Below are 26,755 nucleotides of genomic sequence, written 5' to 3'. Positions count from 1 at the left end.
ATGCATACCACAGTTTGTTCAAGCAATATATCTTAACTAAAGGAGGCTTACTGCAATTCTTCCTCGAGTCATAATAACTTTGTAAGACTCAGTTTTAGCCGCGTTTATGATTAAAAATTTAAAAGGTAATACTTTAAGATTAAAAATATACTCCAGATTAAAAAAACTTCATGATATTTATTCTTTGAACCTATAAATCGGTATATATGAGGAACAGAATAAATGACATATTCTGAAGTGTTTAATACAGTTTTTTTTCCCAAGATCCTTATCATAAAGTTTTCTTATGGAAACAGTTTTTCAAAGGCATCTGGACAGCCTTTTCTTCTTTACCAGTTTTAATAAATATTATCAAAGTCAAGAACACAATGAGTGGGTAAAAAAAAACTAACCTGGAGCCTGAGATAACTGTTTTTCTTGTTCTGAAAGGTTCAAACAGAAAATTTGGTCATTTTTTATGACCACTTATGAATATCTTCACAAATCATAATGAAAGTAAAAAATATAAAAAGGCATATAAATTAATACAAAACTGAAACTAAACTTTATTGATTAATGCCAAGAATGGGAAACAAAACATGTACTTTATTTCCAATTCAGAATATTTAAAACTGTGCCTTTCATTAAACACTAATTTGTTAATTAAATTTGTCACTTACCCTGATAATATTATTTGTAGATTTCTGTTGATATTACTTTTTATCCAAGCATGATAAAAATTATGCACATCTCATTTATGGTTTTAAGGTTGTCTGTGTTCTTACCATTAGTAGACATATACGATGCAAGAAAGCAAGCTTATGCAGCATCAGCCAAAAAAAACCCCCTCCTATTTCACCCCTCCATTCGTTTCAAATGCCTGTCCAGCTCAGCCTTAAATTTATTTAGGCTATCAACTTCCACAACAAAAGATGGAGGTCTGTTCCACAAATCAACTACCCGCTGGTTAAAGGCAAATTTCCGCACATCTATTCTAAAACTGTCTTTCCTCAATTTGAATTTGTTTCCCCTCAGGTTCTTAATCTGAGCAAGAGGAAGAATCCCATCAGCATTCAGCTTCCTAAAGCCGTTCAAGGACTTATAAACCTCAATCTGATCACCTCGCAGGTTCCTACTCTCCAGGCGCTGAAATTCGCAGAACTTAAGCCTTTCTTCGTAAGAGCACTCCTTTGTTCCCCTCACCAGTCTTGTTGCCCTTCTTTGTACTCGTTCTAGCAACTCTACACCCTTCCTAAAAGAGGCGTCCAGACCTGTACACAATACTCTAGGTGCGGCCTGACCATTGCCTTGTATAAAGGGATAATCACCTCTCTGTCCCTGCTAACAAAATTTTCATATTCGACTGCACAATTACCCCCCCCCAGGTCTTTTTCACTTTTCACTTCCCTGAGTAAGTGAAAAGTGAAAGGTGAATATTTGAGGAGTTATTCAGCAAGGGGAATGCCAGAGGTGTATTCAACTCTGGCAGTAAGCTAGAGAATCTTGTAATAACTGAGAGTAAAGTGGAGGAGAAATTGTTGAAGATAAACACAAGAAAGGCACCTGGGGTGGATAGGATCTATCCAGTTATATTAAAGGAGGCAGCAAAGGAAGTAAGCAATCATGGCTAAGCAAACCCTTAGCCATAATTATGAGAGCTTCCTTGGACTCGGGGAGGTATCCACAGACTGGAGATGTGCAAATGTGACCCCAAATCACAAAGGAGGATCAAAGGCTGACACAAGTAATTATAGACCGGTGAGTTTTACTTCTGTTTCAGGAAAATTAATGGAGGCACTGGTTAAAGAAGCACTGCAGGATCATCTAGACAAGATTTCAGTTATAGCTCGGACACAGCATGGTTTTGCTAAGGGAAAGTCTTGCCTGACCAATTTGATTGGATACTATGATGCAGTCACAAAAGAACTGGATGCAGGGAATAACTTTGATATTATATACTTGGATCTTAGAAAGGCTTTTGATACTGTTGCACATGGAAGACTGCTGCACAAATTGGAGCAGTGTGGCATTGGAGCAAATTGCTGCTATGGATAAAGGGGTGGTTGAGGGGGAGAAGACAGAGAGTGGTAATCAATGGACACTTCTCATCATGGACTAATGTTATTAGTGGAGTCCCTCAGGGTTCAGTGTTGGGTCCATTATTGTTTTCTGTATTTATAAATGATATTGATGATGGTATATCAAGCTTGATGTCCAAGTTTGCAGACGATACAAAGGTTGGCAGGGTTGTCAAGGACACTACTGACACTATGCTGCTGCTGCAACAGGATCTGGAAAGGTTGAGCAGATGGGCTGAGAGGTGGCAAATGAAGTTTAACATTGACAAATGTAAAGTACTACATATGGAAAACAGCAACCCCAGAGCAACGTATAAACTCTGTGGTACTACACTGACAGTGGTAGAGAATGAAAAGGAACTGGGGGTAATTGTGCAGGCAGATATGAAGTTCTCTGTGCAGTGCAGACGGGCTACAAGAGTAGCTCATGGTGTATTGTCAATGACATACAGGAATTTTTCTAGCAGGGATAAGGAGGTGATTATTCCCTTGCATAAGGCAATGGTCAGGCCAAACTTAGAGTACTGTATACAGGTCTGGAGGCCTCATTTCAAGAAGGATGTAGAGCTGCTGGAACGAGTACAGAGAAGGGCAACAAGATTAGTGAATGGAACAAAGGGTTGCTCTTACGAAGAAAGGCTTAAATTTTGGAAATTACAGTGTCTGGAGACTAGGCACCAGCGAGATGATCTGATAGAGGTGTATAAAGCCTTGAATGGTTTGACCATGCTCAATGCTGATGGGATTCTTCCTCTTGCTCAGAATAATCACCTGAGAGGGCATAAATTCAAATTGAGAAAAGACAGATGTAGGATAGACGTGCGGAAATTTGCATTTAGCCAGCGGGTAGTTGGTTGGTGGAACAGACTTCCATCCCTTGTCGTGGAAGTTGATAGCCTAAATAAATTTAAGGCTCAGCTGGACAGGTATTTCGAACGAACAGAGGGGTGAAGTGGAAGTGGTGTTTATTTATTTTTTTTTTTGGCTGATGCTGCATAAGCTTGCTTTCTTGCATCAAATGCCTCTACTAATGCTAATGCTAAATTGGTCAGACAAGACCTTCCTTTAACAAACACATGCTGTGTCTTAACTATTACTGCAGTCTTGTCTAGATGATCCTGCAATGCTTCTGTAACTAGTGATTCCATTATTTTCCCCAGAACACAAATTAAACTAACAGGTCTATAGTGACTTGTGTCACCTTTTGAACCCTCTTTGTGAATTCGTTATACATTTGCAAACCTCCAGTCCATGGGGACCTCCCTTGAGTCCAAGTAAGCTCACATAATTATGGTTAAGGGTTTGCTTACTTCCTTTGCTGCCTCCTTTAATATAATTGGATAGATCCCATCCACCCCAAGTACCTTTTTTATGTGTAACTTCAACAATTTCTCCTCCACTTTGTTCTCAGTCATTATAAAATCACATAGCTCCCTGTTAGAGTTCAATAAACTTCTGGCACTCCCCTCATTGAATAACTCCATGTGTGAATGTATATGCAAAATACTCATTCAGTTTATCAGCTACCTGAGCACAATCATCAATAGTCAACTCATCTATATTAAGTGGTCTAATCTGATTCATCCCTTTCCTTTTAGAGTTTACATAATTAAAGAACTCTTTGCTGTTTTTCTTTGCATCCTTTGCCAAGGATTTCTCGTAATCTGCCTTCGCCTGCCTAACCTCCTTTGTGACTTGATTACAGACTAGTTTTATATCTGCCATAGGCTTCTGTGTTACCTGATACTTTTTATGCAATCCAAACATTTTTCTTCTCTGCCACGAGCCTCAATAGTTCATCTGACATCCATTTAGGCCTAAACCTTGAGTAGTATTTCTTAGTTGGAATGAAAAGCCTAGTAGCCTCTAAAATTAAATCCCTGAAGGCTTCCCATTTAGAATTCACTGCTAGTAACATCATCAATTGATCCCACTGTACAGAATTTAAAAACTGTCTGAGACTCCTGTAGTCACCATTATGAAAGCAATAGCCCTTCCCTTTAGCCTTGATGGTAGTTATATGTTTAAGTAATTCCCACATCAGTACACTGTGATCACTGTCACCCAGTGATTCCTTTATCTGCAAATTCTTAATGCATGAATAATGACTGCTGATAATCAGATCAAGAATATTACTCCCTCTGGTTGTCTCTCGAACATGTTGCTGTAGAAAACACCAATTAATCCACAAAAGTCTTGCTAGTGTGCGAGTGACCAACCCACAAGTAAAAATCGATATCTGGAAAGTTAAAATCCCCCATTATAAGGTATTCTGATTTAGTGACCCACTCTATTTCTCTGCACAATTGCTCATTATTCTCATCAGATTCATTAGGCCTATAACAAACACCTACTCTCATTTTTCCTTTCACAGTGCTTATGTCACACCAAACAGACTCAACATTGCATTGTCCACCAACATCAATTGGATGCACTTCCTTTGATTTTATATGTTTCTTAACTAACAGCATTCCTGCCTTGTCTGTCCTTTCTGTACACATTGTTATATTGTTATTTTTGGTCTTTAGGAGCAATAGCAACTAAGGCCATATTGCTCCGGGATATGCGGTGGTCATTCCCTGACCTTTCCGCATCCTCCGTATTTGGTGGTGATGGGCTCGAACCCTGGTCTAATCAACAAGCGTGTGCTACGCACTGCTGCTCCTCCTCACCTGGCTACGGAGGGGCCTGTACACATTGTACTCTCCAAATTCCAATTCTGCACTGCTTATGCCTGTGTGACACTACGTCTCTGATATTCCAACAATATCTGCCTTTGATGTCTTGACTAGCACTTCAAGCTCATCAAATTTATTAACTATACTCCTAGCATTGGTGTACATGCAATGTACACCAATGCTAGGAGTATGACAGTATAACACATATATCATACATATATAACATACATGGTGTATAACATACAGTGCCTCCGTAGCCAGGTGGGCAGAATCAGCAGTGCATAACACATGCTTCTTGATTAGACCGGGGTTCGAGTCCATGACCACCAAATATGGAGGATGCGGAAAGGTCAGGGAATGACCACCACATATCCCCCAGAGGAATATGGCCTTAGTTGCTAATGCTCCTAAAAAAAAAAAAAAAAAAAACCAAGTATAACATACATATATTGCAAGATAGAGGCTGTATACTGCCACAAAACATTAATGGCCCATTGTTAACTATAGGCATCAACTTCAATAAAGCAGTTATGGTAGAGTTGGAGCCTTGATGGAGTATTAACAGAAAATTTTAGGGCTGACTGTGGTGCTCGGGTAATGCCCTATTATTTGGTTTTTAGGAGCATTAGCAACTAAGGCCATATTGCTCCGAGGATATGCGGTGGTCATTCCCTGACCTTTCCGCATCCCCTGTATTTGGTGGTCACGGGCTCGAACCCCGGTCTAATCAAGAAGCGTGTGTATGCACTGTGGCTCCTGCCCACCTGGCTACAGAGGGGCCCGGGGTAATGAACATGGACAGTCATGGATTATGACTAAGCCTATACACTGCCACAAAAAAATTCAAGGCCCACTGTTAACTCTTGTGCTGGTTTATTAGCTGCAATTACTATGATGTTCAGAACTCCTCTTGGCCCTTAGGGTCATAGTGCAGTATAATTTTTTTTTTTACTTTTCTGAATTGTTCAATGATTCTTATTACATAATTCAAAATATAAATCAATAAAAGTAAAATTTTACCCACTCCACTAGCCCATTCTATCTGATCACTTGATCAATTCATCGTTAAATTTACTCAAACTACCCACTCCTGCAACACTAGGGGAAGTTTATTTATTTATTTTTTTTATGTGAACGCCAAACACGAGAGGTATTAGAACCTATAGTACTTAGTACCGTGCTTGGGTTGAAGGTTGAGAAGATGAAAGAAGATATTTGTTGACATTGGACTTGAACTTCTGTAGATTGTAATTTTCAGGAAATACATATGAAGGAAGGTTGTTCCAGAAAACGGCAGTTGAATGAATAAATGAGGAAGATGAAAAGTTGGTTCTGTGGGTTTGAAGTTGGACAGTAAATGGATGTTGGGTGGTGGCGGCACGTGTTTGGACTGTTTTGAAAGAGAGAGCAGGAATTATAGAAGCCAATTCAGAAGAACAGTGCCCACGGAAGTATCTGTAGAAGAGGCATGCAGCAGAAACAGTACATCTATGAGAAAGCGAGTGGAGAGACTCTGTTAGAGATGAATCATTAATTAATCTAACTGCCCTCTTCTGAATGGAATTGAGAAGCTTGTGAGAGGTTTTGGGGGCACCACCCCAGATGCGGGAACAATATTCCATGGCAGGGCAGATTTGTGATTTATACAGAGTGAGCAGCTGTTTGGAAGAAAAGTAATGCCGAGAGCGAAAGAGAAAACCAAGTTTTTTAGATGCAGAGGAAGCAATGTTTGTAATGTGGCCAAGAGAGATCTCAATAATCAACTGAAAAAATTGGTTTAGTGTCAAACAATGTTAACTACAAAATTGCATTTTCTTTTAGTGATAACTTTATACAAATAACAATGCATATCATATCGTAGAACTATATCTCTTTAGTACTTTACAAGTTAGCTTAGGCTGTAAGTACATTTCTGGTAAACCAAGAAAATGTCAAATGACTTTTTTTTTTTGGTTAATAACAAAAACATTAACTACAAATGATTTTGTAGTTAACATTGTTTGACACTAAACCGTTGAATTACTCTCTGGACAAAAGCAAATTTCTGAACATCCATTCTGCAACCAACCTTTATCAATCAAATTTTATGTCCTCCAGTTGATGTCACCTCAGAAGGATCATAATTGTTAATCAGTACTGATTGTTTACTTAAACCCTTTAGAGGCATAAACATTTTAAGTTGATCACTATGTAGATAACTAGTTTCTAGATGCTGTAACTTAGAGAAACCACAAGTTTTTCCTGGTAAGATTCTCTCTTTTTATGTCCCCAAATAATCTTGCTATACTCAGTATCCTTTCCAGCAGACCTATGTCCTTCCTAAATGAAGTTCTGAAAGTGTATGGGAAACTTCATTTTAGCTTCCTAAAACGAAGTTTCCTAATTTCATTTTAGGAAGAGCTAACACCAGAAGTTGGCCTAAACATTGCTTTATATGAGGGGGATCCAACTTTTCTTGTGTATAGGGACCAAAACAGATAAAACTATGAGAGTTCTAAGCTGCATGGGTTTTCAAGAGTGGTGGACACAAGAACAGTTTGTTTCTAATAATTAAGAATTTTTCAAAACAGGATTTAATTTCTCTTGATTAATATTTATATTTACAGTTTAATTTTTTACATTTAATACTTAAATAAAAAATTCAACATTATTATTATTACATGGCACTAAACAACATTCTTTTTACTTGGATCTAATATATTGTTCAATATCGAGGAAGATACATAATAGAGCACAAGAAAGCAATACAGAAAAGTTGAACAATACTAAAATGGATAGTTTCGAAAGTCAATAAGAAACTACATTTTTTGATAAGTTAGTTCTAAATTCAAGGAGAGGCTTTAACACTTAGGGCTAACTACATGTCCACAAGTCAAACAGTATGAAGGAATAGGATGCAAACAGTCCGCATATTGAAAACCCCTACTTCAATCAATAAGATAATCAATTCTTTGCTGGTAAAGCTCCTGAAAATCACTGACAGAACCCGATCAGCTGTTCCAGCAGCTTGTGAGTTATCTGCACTACTCAGAGAACTTCATGATTATAAAATTACCCCTAGATATTTTCCTTCTCAATAAACTTGAATTTGGTGCTACTCAAATGGTATGTAATTCTCGATTATTGCTACCTAAAAACAGTACTTTACATTTATCTATGGGAAACATCAACTGTCACATTTCTATTTAAGAAGATCTTCTTCTAGAAGTGGTATACCCTGATTAATGTCATTAAACACCCCGCCCATCTTTGTATCATCAATAAACTGAGACATAAACTTGAAATACCAACATCAATATCACTAATAAATATTAAAAATGGTAAGGGGGCATAAACCAAACTGTATGGAACTTAACTCATCACATTAGTCCAAAAAAGATCAGTGACCATTTATAATTACTTTCTGTCTAACCATTTAACCATCTCTTTATCCACAGTAATAACTTCACCTTAATTCCCCACTGCTCCTATTTATACAACAATCTTTCATGTGGAATAGTATTAAAAGCTTTACTGAACTCTAAGTATATGATTACAATAAAGCACCTGATCAAAAAAATTTTTTTTGATCAGGTACTTTGTTGTAATCTCATGGCTAATCAGGCTGGTTAGGCAAGATATTCCACCACCCCTTAACAAATCCATTCTGTGACTACCGTTTAACTCCATTTTGATCAAGCTGAATCTTGAAATACTTCTTTAGCACATTCACTGCTTGGATGTAAACTTGCGTCTAAACAAAGTACAATTTTTTTTACCTTAACACAAATATGCATCCATTCAATTGCAGCAAATGAGCACTGTAAAAGGAAAGGCGAAATGAATAACTCAGTGATATCAGCATAATGATTGAATTATGGGCTATTGCATTATGGATGGGATTTTGATTAGCATCAATTTCACTGTTTAGAGAGCACTATAAAAGCTGCATATTTCGTTTACATATGTTCATATGTTCTTTGCTTATGTTGAAGTTATTTTATCTAGTTTAGTTTTTTCCAAAAGAAGAAAAGGTAACATTTTTTGAAGGTTATGCTCGCTGAATTTTAATTCTTTAGTTTTTGAAAAACTAAACATCATTCTTAGTGCATGTCTATTGATAAAATTTTGTTATAATGAATCCATAGCCTAGGACATCAGGAGTGAAAGGGAACAGGGATGGTCAGCAGAGCTGTGCCGAGGGTAAGGCGAATGAGGCTCTTGCCTCAGAGTAAAAGCTGAAAGGGGTGCCAAAAGAAAGATTAAATAATTGCCAACATTACCATGATTAACAGCAGGGCACAACCCTGATGGTCAGTATGTTGAAGCTGATGACATAGAATCAGTTCTTTATAATGTGTCATTTGATAATGAAATAGAATTCTATTCAAGTGATGCAGAATAGAATTGTATTCTGCATCACTTATTAAGATTTTCCACTAATTCTAAATCTTATTCAAATACATCTGTTGATGTTAGAATGGTAAACAACAGATGAAATCCATTTACTAAAAAGCATTGCCTACTTGTTGCAGCACCCCCTCCAAAGTGCACAAAGGCACAAATAAAGGACCTCCACAAATATAAGTGGTAGTGAATGTGTTAACTACTGACTCCATTATTTTTCTGGCACAGAGGGCAAACTCAAAGGTCTGTAATTATCTACTTCTCCCTCTGAATCACCTTTGTGAATAGCAGAGATAATTCCACATCTCCAATCTATAGGGACTTTCCCTGAACCTATGAATGCTCTAAATATTATAGCTAAAGGCTCTTTTGCTGCTTCTGTTAACATAATTTGGTAGATTAAATCAGCCCAGGTGTTGTTTTCTTTTAGATCTTTCACTTTCTCTTCTAGCTTCCTTTCAGTTATCACAAAATCATTTAAAAACCAGTCAGCATTAGATCTGCTATTATATCCTGTTGCTATTATCACATTTGTAGAATATCTTATTACAGTAATTGTAGACTTCATCATCATCATCATTATCAGCCATTTTTAATCCACTACGTCCTTCTGTTTTGTGCAATATTCTGTTTTGTTCCAATTCCTTCTGTTTTGTGCAATAGCCATCCATTTACTACCCACAAACACATGAATTTCATCTGTCCATCTCCATCGTTGTCTTCCAGGTTTTCTTCTAGCTTCTGTTGGGTACCATTCTGTTATTTTCTTAGTTCATCTGTCATCATGTCTTTGAGCTATGTGTCCTGCCCAAGACCATTTTAGTTCTTTAGTTTTGATAAGAATGTCCTTTACTTGAGTTTGCTGCCTAATCCATGTGTTTCTCTTCTTATCTAACAGTCTGATTCCCATTATAATTTGTTCCATTCTTAGCTGTGTAGTTCTCAGCTTCTACTTCCATTCGTCGCTGTGTAGTTCTCAGCTTCTCTTCCATTCTTTGCTAGGTAGTTCTCAGCTTCTCTTCCATTCTTTGCTGGGTAGTTCTCAGCTTCTCTTCCATTCTTCGCTGGGTAGTTCTCAGCTTCTCTTCCATTCTTCGCTGGGTAGTTCTCAGCTTCTCTTCCATTCTTTTCGTGAGTGCTCAAGTTTCACTTCCATAAGTCATGGTGGGGAGTATACATTGGTTCATTATTTACATTTCAGACAAACTGGGATATTGCTCTTCAGTATGTGACTATATTTCCTGAATGCTATCCATCCAAAATTTATTCTTCTCTTGACTTCCAGCCATTTATCATTATTACAGCTAATAACTTGTCCCAGATAAGTATATGACTCCACCTTTTCAATTACTGCTCCTTCAATCATTATATCCCTTTCTGTGGCATACTTGTTCATCATTACTTTTGTTTTAGCCATATTCATCTTTAGTCCAAAATCCTTACTAACTCTGCATAACTGATTAAGATTTTCCTCGAATTCTTTGGGATTGTAGCTTATAAACCACAATGTTATCTGCAAATCATAAATGGTTTAGGTACTCTCCATTCACATTGAATTCTTTCTGTGACCAGTCAAATCTTCTGAAAGCTTCCTCAAGGGCAGCAGTAAACAATTTCGGAGATATTGTGTCTCCTTGTCAAACTCCTTTCTCAATGTTAAATTTGCTACTGTCTTTGTCTAGTCTAATAAAGGAGGTAGCATTCTCATATATTTTCTTCAAAATCGTAATATATGGGGTATCTATGCCTTGTCTTTCCAGTGCCCGAAACATTGCCTTATGCTGTATGGAGTCAAATGCCTTTTTATAATCCACAAATGCCAGGCATAATGGTATTTTATATTCATTTGATTTCTCCATTAGCTGTGATATTACGTGAATGTGATCCATAGTTGGTTGAGAATCCTGTCCTAAAGCCAGTTTGCTCTTTCAGTTGATTCTCATCAAGTATTCTTTCTAATCTGTTAGTAATGATCCTTGTGAACAACTTGTAGATGTGGGATAACAGGCTAACTGGTCTCTAATTTCCAATTTCTGATTTATCTCCTTTCTTATACAGCAAAACTATGATTGCATTATTCCACTCCTTAGGCATCACACCTTTTCTAATGCATTTTGTGAAGAGCCTTGCCAGTTTTTGTGTTATGTCTCTTCCTCCCAATTTTAACAACTCTACAGTAACTTCATCTTCCCCTGGGGCTTTCTGATTCTTCATTTTCTTCAATGCATGTTCTACCTCATCAGGAAGAATATCGGGTATGTCGTATGTGTTGCTACTTTGCAATCCATCTTCCCCACTGCTGGCATCATTCCCTTGCTCCTTATATATTCTCTATTGTAGACTTATTATAGATCTACTCAGAAAAATAATCTCAATTAGGATTTTTGTGGTCTAATTGTATCAACTGTCCTTTGCATACAAATAAACTAATTAAAATGCTTAATGAAAAGTGTCTTACTTTAAATCTTTCTTACTTGTAATCCATGTAATGCCTTTCCAAGTTTAATTAACCGGGATTATTTATATAAATTACTACTTAAAACTTTATACTCTATTAAATATCCTATTGCAAATCTACATTAAACACTGAAATACTTTGCTACTGATTCTAGTTGCAAGGAGGGCTTTTAATTCAAAAACCTAATAAGTAGTGGGCGACCTTTGGCCTGTATGACAACCTTAACCCTCCCGTAATCCTTTCTAATAAACTCTGGTAAGGGTAAGCCAAAATTCTCCAAAAATTCTTCCTCCTGCAAAGCAGCTACCAGAGCCAGAATGGAAGATGGCAGATTAGCTGCAGCCCACCCCAGCCTGCAATTCATTCCACAAGTGTTCAGTAGGACTGAGGTCTATAGGTCTGAGCTGGCAAGACCAACTTTTTTATGTTAATGTTGACAAAGTTCCATATGATGTGGAGTATTATTTTCATGCTGCTATTTACAGGGTTGTTTCTGTAGTATTGCCACACGTAGGTAGTGCATATGTTTCCAAAACGTCAGACTGGTGCCCTCTGCCATATGGAGGCAAGCTAGATGTTCATGAACTCTTTTAAGAGTACATAAACATCAGAACTGCCACTTCAAATATTGTTTCACATTGGTGATTGTGATATTATGCACCTACACTATCACCAAGTGAAACCAAGGCTATGCAGTATCTTGCAGGTTCATTCCACGACATAACCCTGCTCAGTAACACTTTCCCCCCTCCAAACTAGTAGAAACTTGTACAACTAGCTAGCAGTTGTTTATGGATCAATTCCAAGCTCTTGTCAAATTGATGTGGAACAAATTGATGTGTCAAATTGAGTTGTGGAACAGACTTCCATCCTTTGTTGTGGAAGTTGATAGCCTAAATAAATTTAAGGCTCAGCTGGACAGGTATTTCGAACGAACGGAGGGGTGAAGTGGAAGTGTGTGTTTTTTTTTTTTTGGCTGATGCTGCATAAGCTTGCTTTCTTGCATCATATGCCTCTGCTAATGCTAATTAATTTACTTTATTTCTGTTTTCTAAAATAACTTTCTTCTGTGTATATTTTGTGAAAATTACAACTTGTGGTAATTTTCACAAAAAGAAAAGTATCGGTGCACCAGTGGTTTCAGCTGCTTTTGTATCTGTGATTGACATAAAACAACAACAACAACAACAAAAAAAAGAAAAAAAAAAAAAAAAAGGAAAAATATGACATATACAATTAAACATTCATTTTATCCATGTGTTTCATGAACTCTATTATGAACCCTTGAACTTCTGAATTACTGTTTAGGGATTTTGCTATTTTGCACACTGTATTTAATTTATCAAATATCTTTTAAATGGAAAAATAACTGATTAAATTAAAATGAAACTACTTACTATAACAGTTTTATTTTTTATATAAAAAATTGCATCTTTATAACTTATGAAAGTATATTTTAGTAACTTAAAAATATGCTTACATTTCTGAGATATTAAGGGTGATATCAGATATCCTATCATCCTGCACTTTTGAAGGTGAGGGTAACAGTTTTATTTTACGCATAGTAACAGAAAGTCGTTCTTGGAGCTCACAAGGTGGTTGCTGATGAGCAAAAGAAAAAAAGAGATCAGAATTTAAAATCTTCAAAGATCTAGGACATGGTTATGCCTAATAATATATTTAATAATGCAAAATGTAAAGTAACACAATGCTTTTTTTTTTTTTGCATCATCTCCTAAACTTACACAACTGGAAAATAGAGAAATTTTTGGATCAAAAATTTGGATATATTATTACTCCATATGCATGCACAAGGTAACTTTGGGATGCAAGGGACCAAAATAATTGCCTCACACATCTTTGGCTGTATGATAAAATGAAATGTTGTGACAAAACGATAAGGCCATTAGTCTGAGATATATCCAAAAATATATCCTGGACCCATGACAGTTATATGCAAAAGAATTCTTTTTGTTGAATCTATGGATTGCACAGAACACATGTAAGCATGATAATGTAATAAATGCAATGGTGCAACCCTATACTATTAAACTAATTTACTGTTAGGAAAATATAATGTATTTATACAAGGCAGTGTATTATGCAATTATTTATTATTATATCATCCTAATGAATATAGCCCTACTTCTTAACCTGCAGGTTGCACAGCACTCAACAAGTTAAGAAGGATAATATAATGTATTTATAAAAGACAGTATATATGTCATTATGTATTATTATAGTTCTCCTTTTTAAGCTTTAAAGGGCACAGCACTCTACAGGTTAAGAAGCAATTTGCATTTTATCAGTTTGGCCTCAAAAATATACTTTTCTATGCAATGGTAACTTTTATAAAACAATTTTTATTTCTCTTTCTGTTTTCTGTATTTGGCAGTTAAAATATATTTTCTTCACAATTTGACTTGAGAAGAACATGAAAAAACCATGTATGTCAGTTTAAAAAACAAACAAAAAACATTATAATTTGAAAAGATTAACATTAAATTCATTGTTAAGTCAAGATAAAATTCATAAATTTTGGACCAAATCAGTCAACGAGCCTTGTCTGAGTGCAATAAACCGAGGGGTCTAATGGAGGCCAAAGAGTAACTCTGTGATCCTACTAGGATTAATTTCAGGGTGATGTTTGATTAATTTGACTTGAATAGCTGCTTTCATATGAAATTTGATGAATTTAATTGGAATTTTATTCTTAATTAAATTGGTTTTTAACTTTATTAGTGTGCCTAATATATTTTGCAGATTATTACAGAGGCGTATTAATCTATTGGTTTGTTTTCTAATAGTACTGCCATGTATCTGTTTAGTTAAACTTGCCTTCCAGTTTGTAAGCTTAATTGGCTTGAGATTTGAAGTGGTCTCATTTGTCATAGTGTCGGGTGTATATTTTATTTTCTTTAATAATGATCTCATTATTGAGTATATGACTTAATAATGATCTCACTATTGAGTATATGACTTAATAATTATCTCACTATTGAGGTAAATGGGTATTCGGATTGGTGCATTCGATGGTCAGGTCTGGGGGATATATTTCCAAAGCAAAATTATCATATTTATTGTAATTGATAACCAAAACATTGTTAATATATCTGAAAAATATAATACTGTCTTTTATTTTGTTTTCATAGTAGTGCAAGTGGATGTTGGCAATGGAACACGAGCAGCTCGCTTCCATTGCCACCACTCTAGTTTACAAGTAGATGCCATCACCCATTAGGATGTAATTGTTAATTACACACAATGTTATAAGATCTAACCAGGATTGTTTATTACAGCCCAGAATTTCCTGAAATTCTTCATAATAATACATAAGTACTTTTTAAAAATTATCATGCGATATGCTGGTAAATAGGTTTTTGAAATCATGTGTGTATACTTTGGTGATGTTATTATTTTTAATGTATTCTATAAAGTTTCTATTGTCAGAAATGAATTTTGTGTTGGTGTGATTGGTAATATATAAATATATATCCATACATACACAAGAAGAATATTATTTTTAACCCACAGGATGATACTGATTAGATATATACAGGGTGTTTGAGTTAAACGTTTCAGAACTTCTAAGAGGGGTAGGGTACATCCTGACAACTCGAAATCATATAGCAATGTGGGGTCGGAAATGTTTTCCTGAAGCGGTGTTGTACACAGAAGCACCATAAAGAAAAGAGACCGTAAGTGAGAAATCGTTTTAATAATACATGAAAAGAAGCAAAAGGTACATGGATTAAAGTAAGTGTTCGAAGTTTCTTCCACGGGCTACAATGCACGCCTCACATCTCCGATGCATGGACATCCGAACATTCTGGAATACTCCAGGCGAATTTCTTCGGCAGCTACTGCGATTCTTGCAACCATCTCCTCAGCATTGTCAACAGGGGTGTCATAAACTAGCGATTTCATATGACCCCAGAAATAAAATCAAGACATGATAGGTCGGGTGACCGAGCAGGCCAACGCACGGGACCACCACGTCCGATCCACTGTTGACCAAATGTGACATCCAGGTAGTTACGAACATCCCCGCTATAATGGGCAGGGGCTCCATCGTGTTGGAACCACATTGTGTGTTGCGTCGATGCAGAAATCTGTTTATCTCTCAAAAGTTGTGGCAATACTTGCTGCAGAAAGATCAAGTAGATAGGTCCGGTTAGACGACACGGTAACAGGTAAGGTCCGATGAGGTGATCTTCCATAATACCGGCCCATACATTGACCGAAAGTCGAATCTGTGCTGCACGACGTCGTATTGCATGCGGGTTCTCGACCGCCCAGATATGGTCGTTATGCGTGTTGAAAATTCCTTCCCTCATCGGAAAACAACACTTCAGCAGGAAAAAGGGGATTTGTAGCACATTTTCCAAGGTACCACTGAGCGAAAGCAATACGAGGTGCATAATCCTCTGGTTGCTGTGTCTGGACACGCTGCCTGGAGTATTCCAGAATGTTCGGATGTCCATGCGTCGGAGATGTGAGGCGTGCATTGCAGCCCGTGGAAGAAACTTCGAACACTTACTTTAATCCATGTACCTTTTGCTTCTTTTCATGTATTATTAAAACGATTTCTCACTTACGGTCTCTTTTCTTTATGGTGCATCTGTGTACAACACCGCTTCAGGAAAGCATTTTCGACCCCACATTGCTATATGATTTCGAGTTGTCAGGATGTACCCTACCCCTCTTAGAAGTTCTGAAACGTTTAACTGAAACACCCTGTATACAGTAAAATCCCACTGCAACAAATACCATTTAAAAAACAAACAAACGTTTACTATAATATAAGGTCTCAGTTCACATCTCTTATTAATACTGCTTTGTAAATTTCAAATGAGATATGGATGACAATCAGAGTTTGAAATTGATAAAGAAGTGAATTTTAATTTAAATGGTTTTCTGAGCAAACATATCTGCCCATTGTAAACCACAGAAAATAAAACTGTTTTATAGACAAAATGTACCACCCATAATTTGTGTTGTCGAATTACATAAAACTGAGCAATCGGGCAGTACTGAAAATTAAGCTGTAGCATTAACAGTAAGTGGAAAAGTACATGAATAAAAATTTTCTTGAAAGACATTAATATTTTTTTTTTTTAGGAGCATTAGCAACTAAGACCATATTACTCCGGGGATATGCGGTGGTCATTCCCTGACCTTTCCGCATCCTCCGTATTTGGTGGTACTTGAATAAAAATTTTCTTGGAAGACATTAATATACTGGAGTCTCTTGAGGTTATGATGGGCATCACACAGAGAGAGAGAGAGAGAGAGAGAGAGAGAGTGAGCGAGCGAGCAATTAATATAACATTCTCTCCTCTATTTTTACTTTATATATTGAATGCATCACGAATAGTCAAACTAATAAAACAAACTTAACTGTGAAAAGAGCGAAACCTCCAATAAACTTCCTCACCCATTTCAGAAATGTATATGGTATCAGTTTCAATCTTAATGAAGTCCATTTCAATCTACAGGTGCAACTGATTCTTGCACTGCTTCTATTCGATTGGAGGGCAGGGTGCTGGGACTGGTGGAAGTCATCATGGAACAAATAAATACATGGGATGTGTATGTGTTAGGATAACTAAGAATAGGAGCATGTATACTTGCATGTACACCAATGCTAGGAGATAGTAAATAAATTTGATGAATTTGAAGTGTTGGTCAAGACAACAAAGGCGGATATTGTTGAGTATTGGAGACATGGTGTCACACTGATATACACAGTGCAGAATTGGAATTTTTGAAGTACAACGTGCACAGAAAGGACAGACAGGATAAGAAGGGAGGAGGGATTTGGCTGTTAGTTAAGAAATACATAAAATTTAAGTAAGTGCATCCAGGTGACATAGATGGCCAGTGCAATGTTGAATCAGTTTGGTGTGATGTAAACACTGGGAAAGCAAAAATGGGAGTAAGAGTGTGTTATAGGCCTAATGATTCTGATGAGTACAACAAACAACTGTACAGAGAAATAGAGTGGGCCAGTAAATCAGACTGTCTAATAATGAGGGATTTTTATTTCCCAGATATTGACTGGAATTTGTGGGTTGGTCACTCACATACTAGCAAGATTTTAGTGGATTTATTGAATGACTGTTTTCTACAGCAACATGTTAGAGATGGTTGTTGAGTTTTATTGGCGCATTAGCACCTAAGGCTATAATGTGCACATGTTAGAGAGGCAATCAGCGAGAGAAATACTATTGATCTGGTTATGAGCAGTGATTCTTTGTGCATTAAGAATGTGCAGATAAAGGAACCACTGGGTGTTATTTGTTATTTGGTTTTTAGGAGCATTAGCAACTAAGGCCATATTGCTCCGGGGATATGCGGTGGTCTTTCCCTAATCTTTCAGCATCCTCCATATTTGGTGGTCATGGGCTCGAACCCCGGTCTAATCAAGAAGCGTGTACTGCGCACTGCTGCTCCTGCCCACCTGGCTATGGAGGCGCCACCACTGGGTGACAGTGATCTCAGTGTAATGATGTGGAATTTATTTAAAAGATATTACTACCATCAGGGGGTAAAGCAAAGGGTTTTTGCTTCCATAAAGGTGATTACAGCGGTCTCAGACAGTTTTTAAATTGTATACAGTGGGACCAACGAATGATGTTACCAGCAGCAAATTCTTAATGGGAAGCATTCAAGGAGGTAATTGTGGATGCTACTAGGCTTTTCACACCAAATAAGAAATACTGTTCGAGGTTTAGGCCTAAATGGATGTCAGATGAACTAATGAGACTTGTGACAGAGAATAAAAATGCGTGGGATGCATATAAAGTATCAGGCGACACAGATGTTTGCTTGTTGTTTGTTTGTTAGGTTTTTATTGGCGCATTAGCAACTAAGGCTATAATGTGCCAGGGCGACACAGAAGCCTATGGCAGATATAATCAAGTCACAAAGGAAGTTAGGCAAGCAAAGGCAGATTACAAGAAATCTTCGGCAAAGGATGCTAAGAAAAACAGCAAGGACTTATTTAGTTATATAACTCTAGAATGAAGGGGATGAATCAGATTGGTCCACTTAATATCGATGGTTCGACTGTTGATGATCCTGCTCAGACAGCTGATAATCTTAATGAGTATTTTGCATATACATTCACACATGAGGAGTTATTAAGGGAGGAAAATGCCAGAAGTTTATCAAATTGTAACAGGCTGTTTAATGATTTTGTAATAACTGAGAGCAAAGTGGAGGAGAAATTGTTGAAATTAAACATAAGAAAGGAACCTGGGGGGGGGGGGTGAATGGGATCTATCCAGTTATATTAAAGGAAGTGGCAAAGGAAGTAAGCAAACCCTTAGCCACAGAGAGCATCCTTAGACCCAGGGGAAGTCTCCATGGACTGGAGATGTGCAAATATATCCCCAATTCACAAAGGGGAATCTAAGGGTGACACGAGTAATTACAGACCAGTCAGTTTAACTTTGGTTCTGGGGAAAATAATGAAGTCACTGGTTAAAGATGCATTCAGGATCATCTAGACAAGAGTACAGTAATAATTTAGCCACAGTATGGGTTTGTTAAGGGAAAGTCTTGTCTGACAAATTTGATTGGATACTATGATGTGGTTACAAAGAAACTGGATGCAAAAAATAATTTTATTATCACATACAGTCGAATCTCATTAATACAAAGTTCAAGGGACCTAAATTTTCATGTTTTATAACAACCAGGTCCCCAAAAAGTGTCATTTTTTTTTTTATGTAAAAAAATTAATTCACATTAATAAAATAAAATAAAATAAAAAAGCCTTGCCTAACAATACAGTAATAGAAATAACACATTTTTAAAAGATTTTATTTTATTTGTAAGATAAACTAAGAAAAAAGAAATTAACGGAAATGAAAATATTGTACAGTATATATTTTCATATATACAATATTTTAGTATTACAGTAAAACGAATTACAATCTTAATATAAAAGGAGACATACAAACCATTAACTTTTTAATAAATTAATCTAGTTTAAAGAAAGGATCCAATGTTGTTTGCATAGTTTTTGTCATTGCATTAAAAATGCAATGACAAAAACTGTATGCATTTTTAACTACAGCACAGACATTATCAAATGCAATAGTTGTTCTTTTATCAACGTTACTGCAGGCGAACACATTCTCTATTATGTTTGTGCTTCTTCACTTTCGGTGGTAACAAAAACAACACATCAGTTTGTTTGGTGCCCAGCAGCTCTTCTGCTATTGGCATTGCAGTGGTAGCAACTTCATCATCCACCTTCACAAACTCTTCAAATTTGCCAACAAAATCCATATGCTCCTTCAAATTCCTCCATTCCTCACTGTTGCTATCACATTCGTCAGCTGGACCATGTTTTTTGATGGTATTCTCTCCAAAGTCACTCTTTCTGAAGCAGTTGATTATTACACTTGATGCAATCCTATCCCAAGCAATAACAAGATTATGGATAACATCCAAGACATTTCAATTTGGCTGCAAATTTTTCCCTCCTTCTATGTTGCGGATCAAGTACCTTATCAGGTGGGCTCTGTACACTATCTCGAGGTTATAAATAATCCCTTGATCCAGTGGGTGCATTAAACTGGTGGGTAAAAACAACAGCTGTATATTGGCCAACTTAAGTATCTTGGCAGAATGTGCTGTATTATCTAGAAATTATCTAGAATCATCAAAATGTTCCTGTTTTCTGAAGCCATTCTTCTGTCCACTTTTGATAACCAAGACTGAAAAATTTTGACCGTAAGCCAAGCACTTCTATTATCCTCATAATCACAAGGAAGTTAGTTAACTGTTTTAAAACATCTTGGCTTGGAACACTTACAAATCACAAGTGGGCGTAGTTTTGTACTGCCATCCGAATTACAGAACAGTGAATCATTGTTTACTAAATTTTCCACCATGACAAGACACTCCTCGAACGGGAAATCTTTTTTTTTGGCAGCAAATTATAAAATAAACCTGTACAATTTTGCATTTGTACAAAATGCAAAATACTGTTTGTTTGTTTGTTATTTGGTTTTTAGGAGCATTAGCGACTAAGGCCATATTTGCTCCAGGGATATGCGGTGGTCATTTCCTAACCTTTCCGCATCCTCCGTATTTGGTGGTCATGGGCTTGAACCTCAGTTTAATCAAGAAGCATGTGCTATGCACTGCTGCTCCTGCCCACCTGGCTACGGAGGCGCCCCCCACAAAATACTGTACAAAATGAATTTAACTTCGTTAAGGTTAAAAACATCCTTTGCCTCATATTTTTCAAGAATGGGCTGTACAGAACACAACCAGTCTGTAGCCTTTTCTTTGTTGACTAATCCAGGCTCATCGTAAACGTTTTCCAAAACCAAGTTACTCCTGTCTTTAAATCTTTGGAGCCAGCCACTGCTGCAGTTGAAGTCACTAATTTCACGTTGCTGAGCTTAGATAATTTGCTTTTTCTTGAAAAATCAGACCTGATATTGTCAAATTAGATTAATGCATTTGTTGGTACCACTCAAAGTTTTGTTTTAAGCTCCCTGTGTTTTGTACCACAAATTTGTTTCCTGTTTGTCATCACTCTCCAGTGTCACGCACTTCTTCAAATCTTTTTCAGTATTGTAGATAAAGAAGGTAATGGGATGTCGTATTCCACTGCAATGTCCGTTTTGCTTCTTTCCATCCTATCAGCCTCTTGTATAATTTTTAGTTTAACTTCCAGGCTTAATTCTGTCCATTTACTTTTTGTCACCATAACACTGCTAGATAAGATTTAATACAGTATAGACAAATTTTAAATTAATTTAAAGACACAAGTTCCAAAAAAGACATAAGCTCAGTAAAATGGCACAAAAAGTAGATTGCTGTATATGGTAGCAAAAGACTCTTTCAACTGGGGTAACAATTGCAACTGACTTTATTCTCATGGAGAGCGAGGGAGTGTATGTAAACAACTTAGAAAAACTTTTTATTCTTTTGCTGATTTAACAACTCATCCTTCAGAAAAATGTTTTTAAGAGTGAATTTGACATTGTAGCTACCAAAAACTGCTTTTGTTTCCACAAACTAATTTCTAACAGGTCAGTGCAATCCTTCGGAAAGTAGGAAGCAGGGTGGACAGAGGCAATAATAGGGGCATAATGGGCCAGCTCTGCCACAGTTTGTATTAAACATACAAAATGACAATATTTATTTCTCGCTGCGTGAAGGCGCCTCCGTAGCCAGGTGGGAAGGAGCAGCAGTGCGTAGCACACGCTTCTTGATTAGACCGGAGTTCGAGCCCGTCACCACCAAATACGGAGGATGCGGAAAGGTCAGGGAATGGCCACCGCATATCCCGGAGCAATATGGCCTTAGTTGCTAATGCTCCTAAAAACCAAATAACAAATAACAAATCGCTGCGTGAAAAAGAATTTCGTAATACATATTAATCAAATTTTGTAATAAATGAATATATTTACATAGAAAAGCCTAACCTTTTATAGAGGAATGGTATGTGCTTCATACAAACGAGTTTGTATTAATGAGATTTTACTGTACTTGGATTTCAGGAAAGCTTTTGACACTGTTGTGCATAGAAGACTACTATACAAATTGGAGCAGTATGGTATTAAGTGTAAGTTGCTACAATAGATAAAAGGGTGGTTGAGTGGGAGAAGACAGATAATGGTAATCAATGGACGCAGCTCTTCGTGGACTAATGTTATTAGTAGGGTTTGGTGTTGGGCCCACTGTTGTTTTGTACATTTATAAATGATATTGATGAAGGTATATCAGGCTTAATGTTGAAGTTTGCAGATGATACAAAGGTTGACAGGGTTGTTAATGACAGTAATGGCAATGTGCTACTGCAACAAGATCTAGAAAATTTTGGCAGATGGGCTGAGAAGTGGCAACTGAAGTTTAACATTGAGAAATGTAAAATACTGCATATGGGTAGAAGTAACCCCAGAGAAACGTACCAACTGTGTAAAAATGAAAGAGACCTGGGAGTAATTGTGCAGTCAGATATGAAATTCTCTGAGCAGTGCAGACAGGCTGCCAGAGCAGGACATGGGGTATTGTCAATAACATACAGGAATTTTTCTAGAGGGGAAAAGGAGGTGATTATCCCTTTGTATAAGGCAATGGTCAGGCCATGCCTTGAGTATTGTGCACAGGTCTGGGTCCTCATTTTAGGAAGGATGTAGAGTTGCTAGAACGAGTGCAGAGAAGGGCAACAAGATTGGTGAGAGCAATGAAAGGGTGGCTTTACGAAGAAAGGCTTAATTCTACAAATTGCAGCATCTGGTGACTAGATACATGTGAGGTGATCTGATTGAGGTGAAGGCTTTGAATGGCTTGAGCAGGCTCAATTCTGATGGGATTCTTCCTCTTGCTCAGTTTACGAACACAAGGGGGCATAAATTCTAATTGAGGAAAGACAGTTACAGAACAGATGTGCAAAAATTTGCCTTTAGCCGGTGGGTAATTGATTGCTGGAACAAACTCCCATCTGTTGTTGTGGAAGTTGATAACTTAAATAAATTCAAGGAGGAATTGGACAAACGTTTAGAGGGATTGGATGTGTGAAATGGGTTGTTTTTTTTTTTTATTTTGGCTGATTCTACATAAGCTTACTTTCTTGCATTACAAGGCTCAACTATTTCTACTACTACTACATTGGCAAGAATCCCAATTATTAGTAGTCTCAACCGCTACTCATTTATTACTCACTGATTATTGGATGTTTTCACCCTGATATTTATTGTTCGAGATTTCCTTGGAATCTCCTCTAGGTTAAAATTTTTTAATATGTTTATCCTATTCTGCCACCTTCATCTCTTGTCTCTATTATTTTGGCAACTCCACTATTCACTTGGAATTCATTGCCTTCCTTTCTTTGAACCTCAACCTTCTCCATTCTGACTTTCTTATCAGTGAGATAATTTTCTTTTTTGATTTTAATGTTCACAGCTCCAGCTGACTTCAGTTTTTCAGTCACATAGATCCAGTTGGTCAACAGGATAAGGTTTTTGGAATTACTGACAACCCCACACAAAATGTTCATTAGCCTACCAGAATACAAGACAATCCTAACCACACACCCTACACCCCCTCTTGGTTCTTTTTTTCATTAACAACCCTCCAAAGTCCATGAAGAAGGTTAATGATCTTTCATGCATTTGGCATCACAATTTGGTGATGGTCTCATTTCCAATGGAACCTCCCCCCCTCCCTGGCTATTCTTAGTTTCATACCATTTAGCATTATAGGAATTCAAAATGGGATGATCTGTGTGATTTCTAATCTTTTACTTTGTTAGATTACTGTTTTAAATCTTTGTGATCCTAACATTTGTTGAGATTGTTATAAATACAATAACGTGTTTAAAACATTTTTTCGTGTTTAAAACAGGCTAAGAGTCGAAAACTTGCATTGTGTCCACACAGCATTTGAGCATTGTGGTCTTTTGTCGAAGGTATTGGCTGGAATTTCTGTTGATCTATACTCCCACCTCTACTATAACCTGATGGTTCTGTGGAATCCTTAGCTAAAGATGAAGGCGAATTACTAGCATCCTACTTTTATTCTAACTTTTGCATTCATGATCACTGTAAACCAACTTCTACCATACCCAATACCAGTGGCGGATTAAGGATAGTTGGGGGCCCCCCTAGGCAAATTATATTTGGGAGCCCCCAAAAAATAATAATAAAAAAATAAAAGTTATGTGGCAAATAAATGAAATTTTGTACTTTTGAATTTTTTGAACTTCTAGATTTTTCTGCCTGTTAAAGGCTTAAAGGATGATAAATAATAAAACTTTTTATTTTAATGAATAATTTTTTATGTTGTTTTTACAAATTTACTTTGCAAATTTTAGAATATCCGAATTTATTGATTATGTCTTCAAAGTTTATTTTTTCGGCAAACTTGTGTTCAATGGAAATTAGGGATAAGGCATTTAATCGCTCTTGGCTCATTACAGCCATTGGTATTGCGGCATTATTTAAAGCGTAGATAGTCCGCACTGTTCAAAATACGTATTAAAACGTAATAATTGTTTTGAAAAAATTTTCGCTTAAAATAATCAAGATTTTTATGATGTTTACTGAAAACATTAATCTATTTTAGAACACTATAGGAAAATGTCTTGGCTTGGGAGCTCCCCAAAGCCTGGGGCCCCTAGGCATGTGCCTCATTGCCTTAATGGGTAATCTGCCACTGCCCAATACACTCCACTTAATGCTTCCTGCTATCTTCTGATAGTAGGATGTTAGAATTTTGATGACAAGAAAACTCCAGGTAACAGTTCTACACTTGTTCTCCAAACCTGGCCTCAATTTAGGATTATCTTTGATTAAAGATCATTATTTCATTTGTTTCGAAGCATTTACAGATATTTCATTAGAATGTAACTTGGTGCAGGTTTCATTTTTTTAACTGATTAATTTTATTGGATTAATTACTTTGATTTTAAAAAGGCAATACTACATCTATGCCAATCAGATGCACTTAATGCAGTCTACTTTGTCCATAATTCAATCCCACTTAGTTTGATGAGGTACACTGTAATCTTCAAAAAATACTTATTAATATTTTAGTGTTGAATTAGCATGTGTTCATATTTGTGTTTAGCTAATTAAAGTAGATAATTATGTGTATCATGGTTGTTATTCCTTTTTTATTACAGTATTAGATAACAGACAACAGATATAAACAGAAAGAGTCCATTAAATACTATACCCTTTTCCCATATTTTTCTTCTATACTGGCTCGTAGTTTTGCAAATGACTCTTCCATATGAACATGAAAGGGACGAAGAGATTCTGGTGCTTTATATTTATGTATAGAAATACCAGCCTCCAGCAATGGAACCTGTCATAAATATTTTAGAATGGTGTATTTTTTAAAAATTCATGGAAAAATTCAGTTATAAATACTGATATTAATGCAAATAATAAAAGAATATAAAATTTATTAACTTTCTTAATAAATATAAAACTGTCTAAATAAATATATCAATGTCATACTTAAAACCTGACACAATATTTAAAAAAAATTGATAAATAAATGAACTATCTAAAGGTAAAGAAAATGTGTGCTAAATTTGCAAAAACTTAATGTTCTGGAATATATTTGGGCTTGCTCTTTCAAGATATAACTAAACAGAAAAAAAACTTAAAATTTTGACTGAAATTCTAGTATATATATATATATATATATATATATATATTTTTTTTTTTTATAGTATTTTGAGTCATTTACATTGAACCTGAATGTTTGAAAATCTCAGGTTAGTGTGCTGATTCAACAGATATCTTTTGTTGTATGCATCGATTGTACAATTAAGTACAATGACAAGACTTCAATGATTGGAGCAGAATGGTATTAAGGGTAAGTTGCTACAATGGATAAAAGGATGGTTAAGTGGGAGAAGACAGAGGGTGGTAATCAATGGGTTCTGCTCTTCTTGGACTAATGTTATTAGTGGAGTCCCACAGGGTTCAGTGTTAGGTTCAATGTTGTTTTGTATATTTATCAATGATATTGATGAAGGTATATCAGGCTTAATGTCGAAGTTTGCAGATGATACAAAGGTAGGCAGGGTTGATAATGACAGTAATGGCAGTGTGCTACTGCAACAGGATCTAGATAATTTGGGCAGATGGGCTAAGAAGTGGCAACTGAAGTTTAACTTTGACAAATGCAAAGTACTGCATATGGGTAGAAGTAACCCCCAGAGAAACGTACCAACTGTGTGGTACTACACTTAAGGTGGTAGAAAATGAAAAATACCTGGGAGTAATTGTGCAGTCAGAGATGAAGTTTTCTGAGCAATGCAGACAGGCTGCCAGGGAAGGTCATGGGGTTTTTTCAATGATATAAAGGAATTTTGCTAGCAGGGAAAAGGAGGTGATTATCCCTCTGTATAAGGCAATGGTCAGGACACGCCTTGAGTACTGCGTACAGGTCTGGAGGCCTCATTTTAGGAAGGATGTAGATTTACTTGAGCGTGTACAGAGAAGGGCAACAAAGATTGGTGAGGGGAATGAAGGGATCCTCTTACCAAGAGAGGCTTAAGTTCTGCAAATTGCAGTGGCTGGAGACTAGGCACCTGCGCGGTGATCTGATTGAGGTATATAAAGCCTTGAATGGGTTGAGCACGCTGAATTCTGATGGGATCCTTCCACTTGTTCAGATTACGAACC

General features: G+C 36.6%; 1 protein-coding gene across 1 annotated transcript in view; it reads right to left on the bottom strand.

Annotated features, from left to right (window-relative positions):
• The window catches only part of mbc (dedicator of cytokinesis protein myoblast city), a 966,604-nt gene that overhangs the window by 84,779 nt on the left and 855,070 nt on the right, over window positions 1-26,755 (bottom strand). Inside the window, exons 35-37 of the mRNA XM_090373417.1 lie at window positions 25,290-25,421; window positions 13,060-13,181; window positions 393-422 (exon numbers count right to left, since the gene is read on the bottom strand). Of these exons, the coding sequence (XP_090229543.1) occupies window positions 393-422; window positions 13,060-13,181; window positions 25,290-25,421 (284 nt within the window). The remainder of the gene's footprint in view (window positions 1-392; window positions 423-13,059; window positions 13,182-25,289; window positions 25,422-26,755) is intronic.

Source organism: Mastigoproctus giganteus, chromosome 5 (assembly GCF_048544385.1).
Source record: "Mastigoproctus giganteus isolate SK-2022 chromosome 5, ASM4854438v1, whole genome shotgun sequence".
NCBI lineage: Eukaryota > Metazoa > Arthropoda > Arachnida > Uropygi > Thelyphonidae > Mastigoproctus > Mastigoproctus giganteus.
Note: the sequence above shows the minus strand (reverse complement) of the source record. Positions and strands in the feature narration are given on the sequence as shown.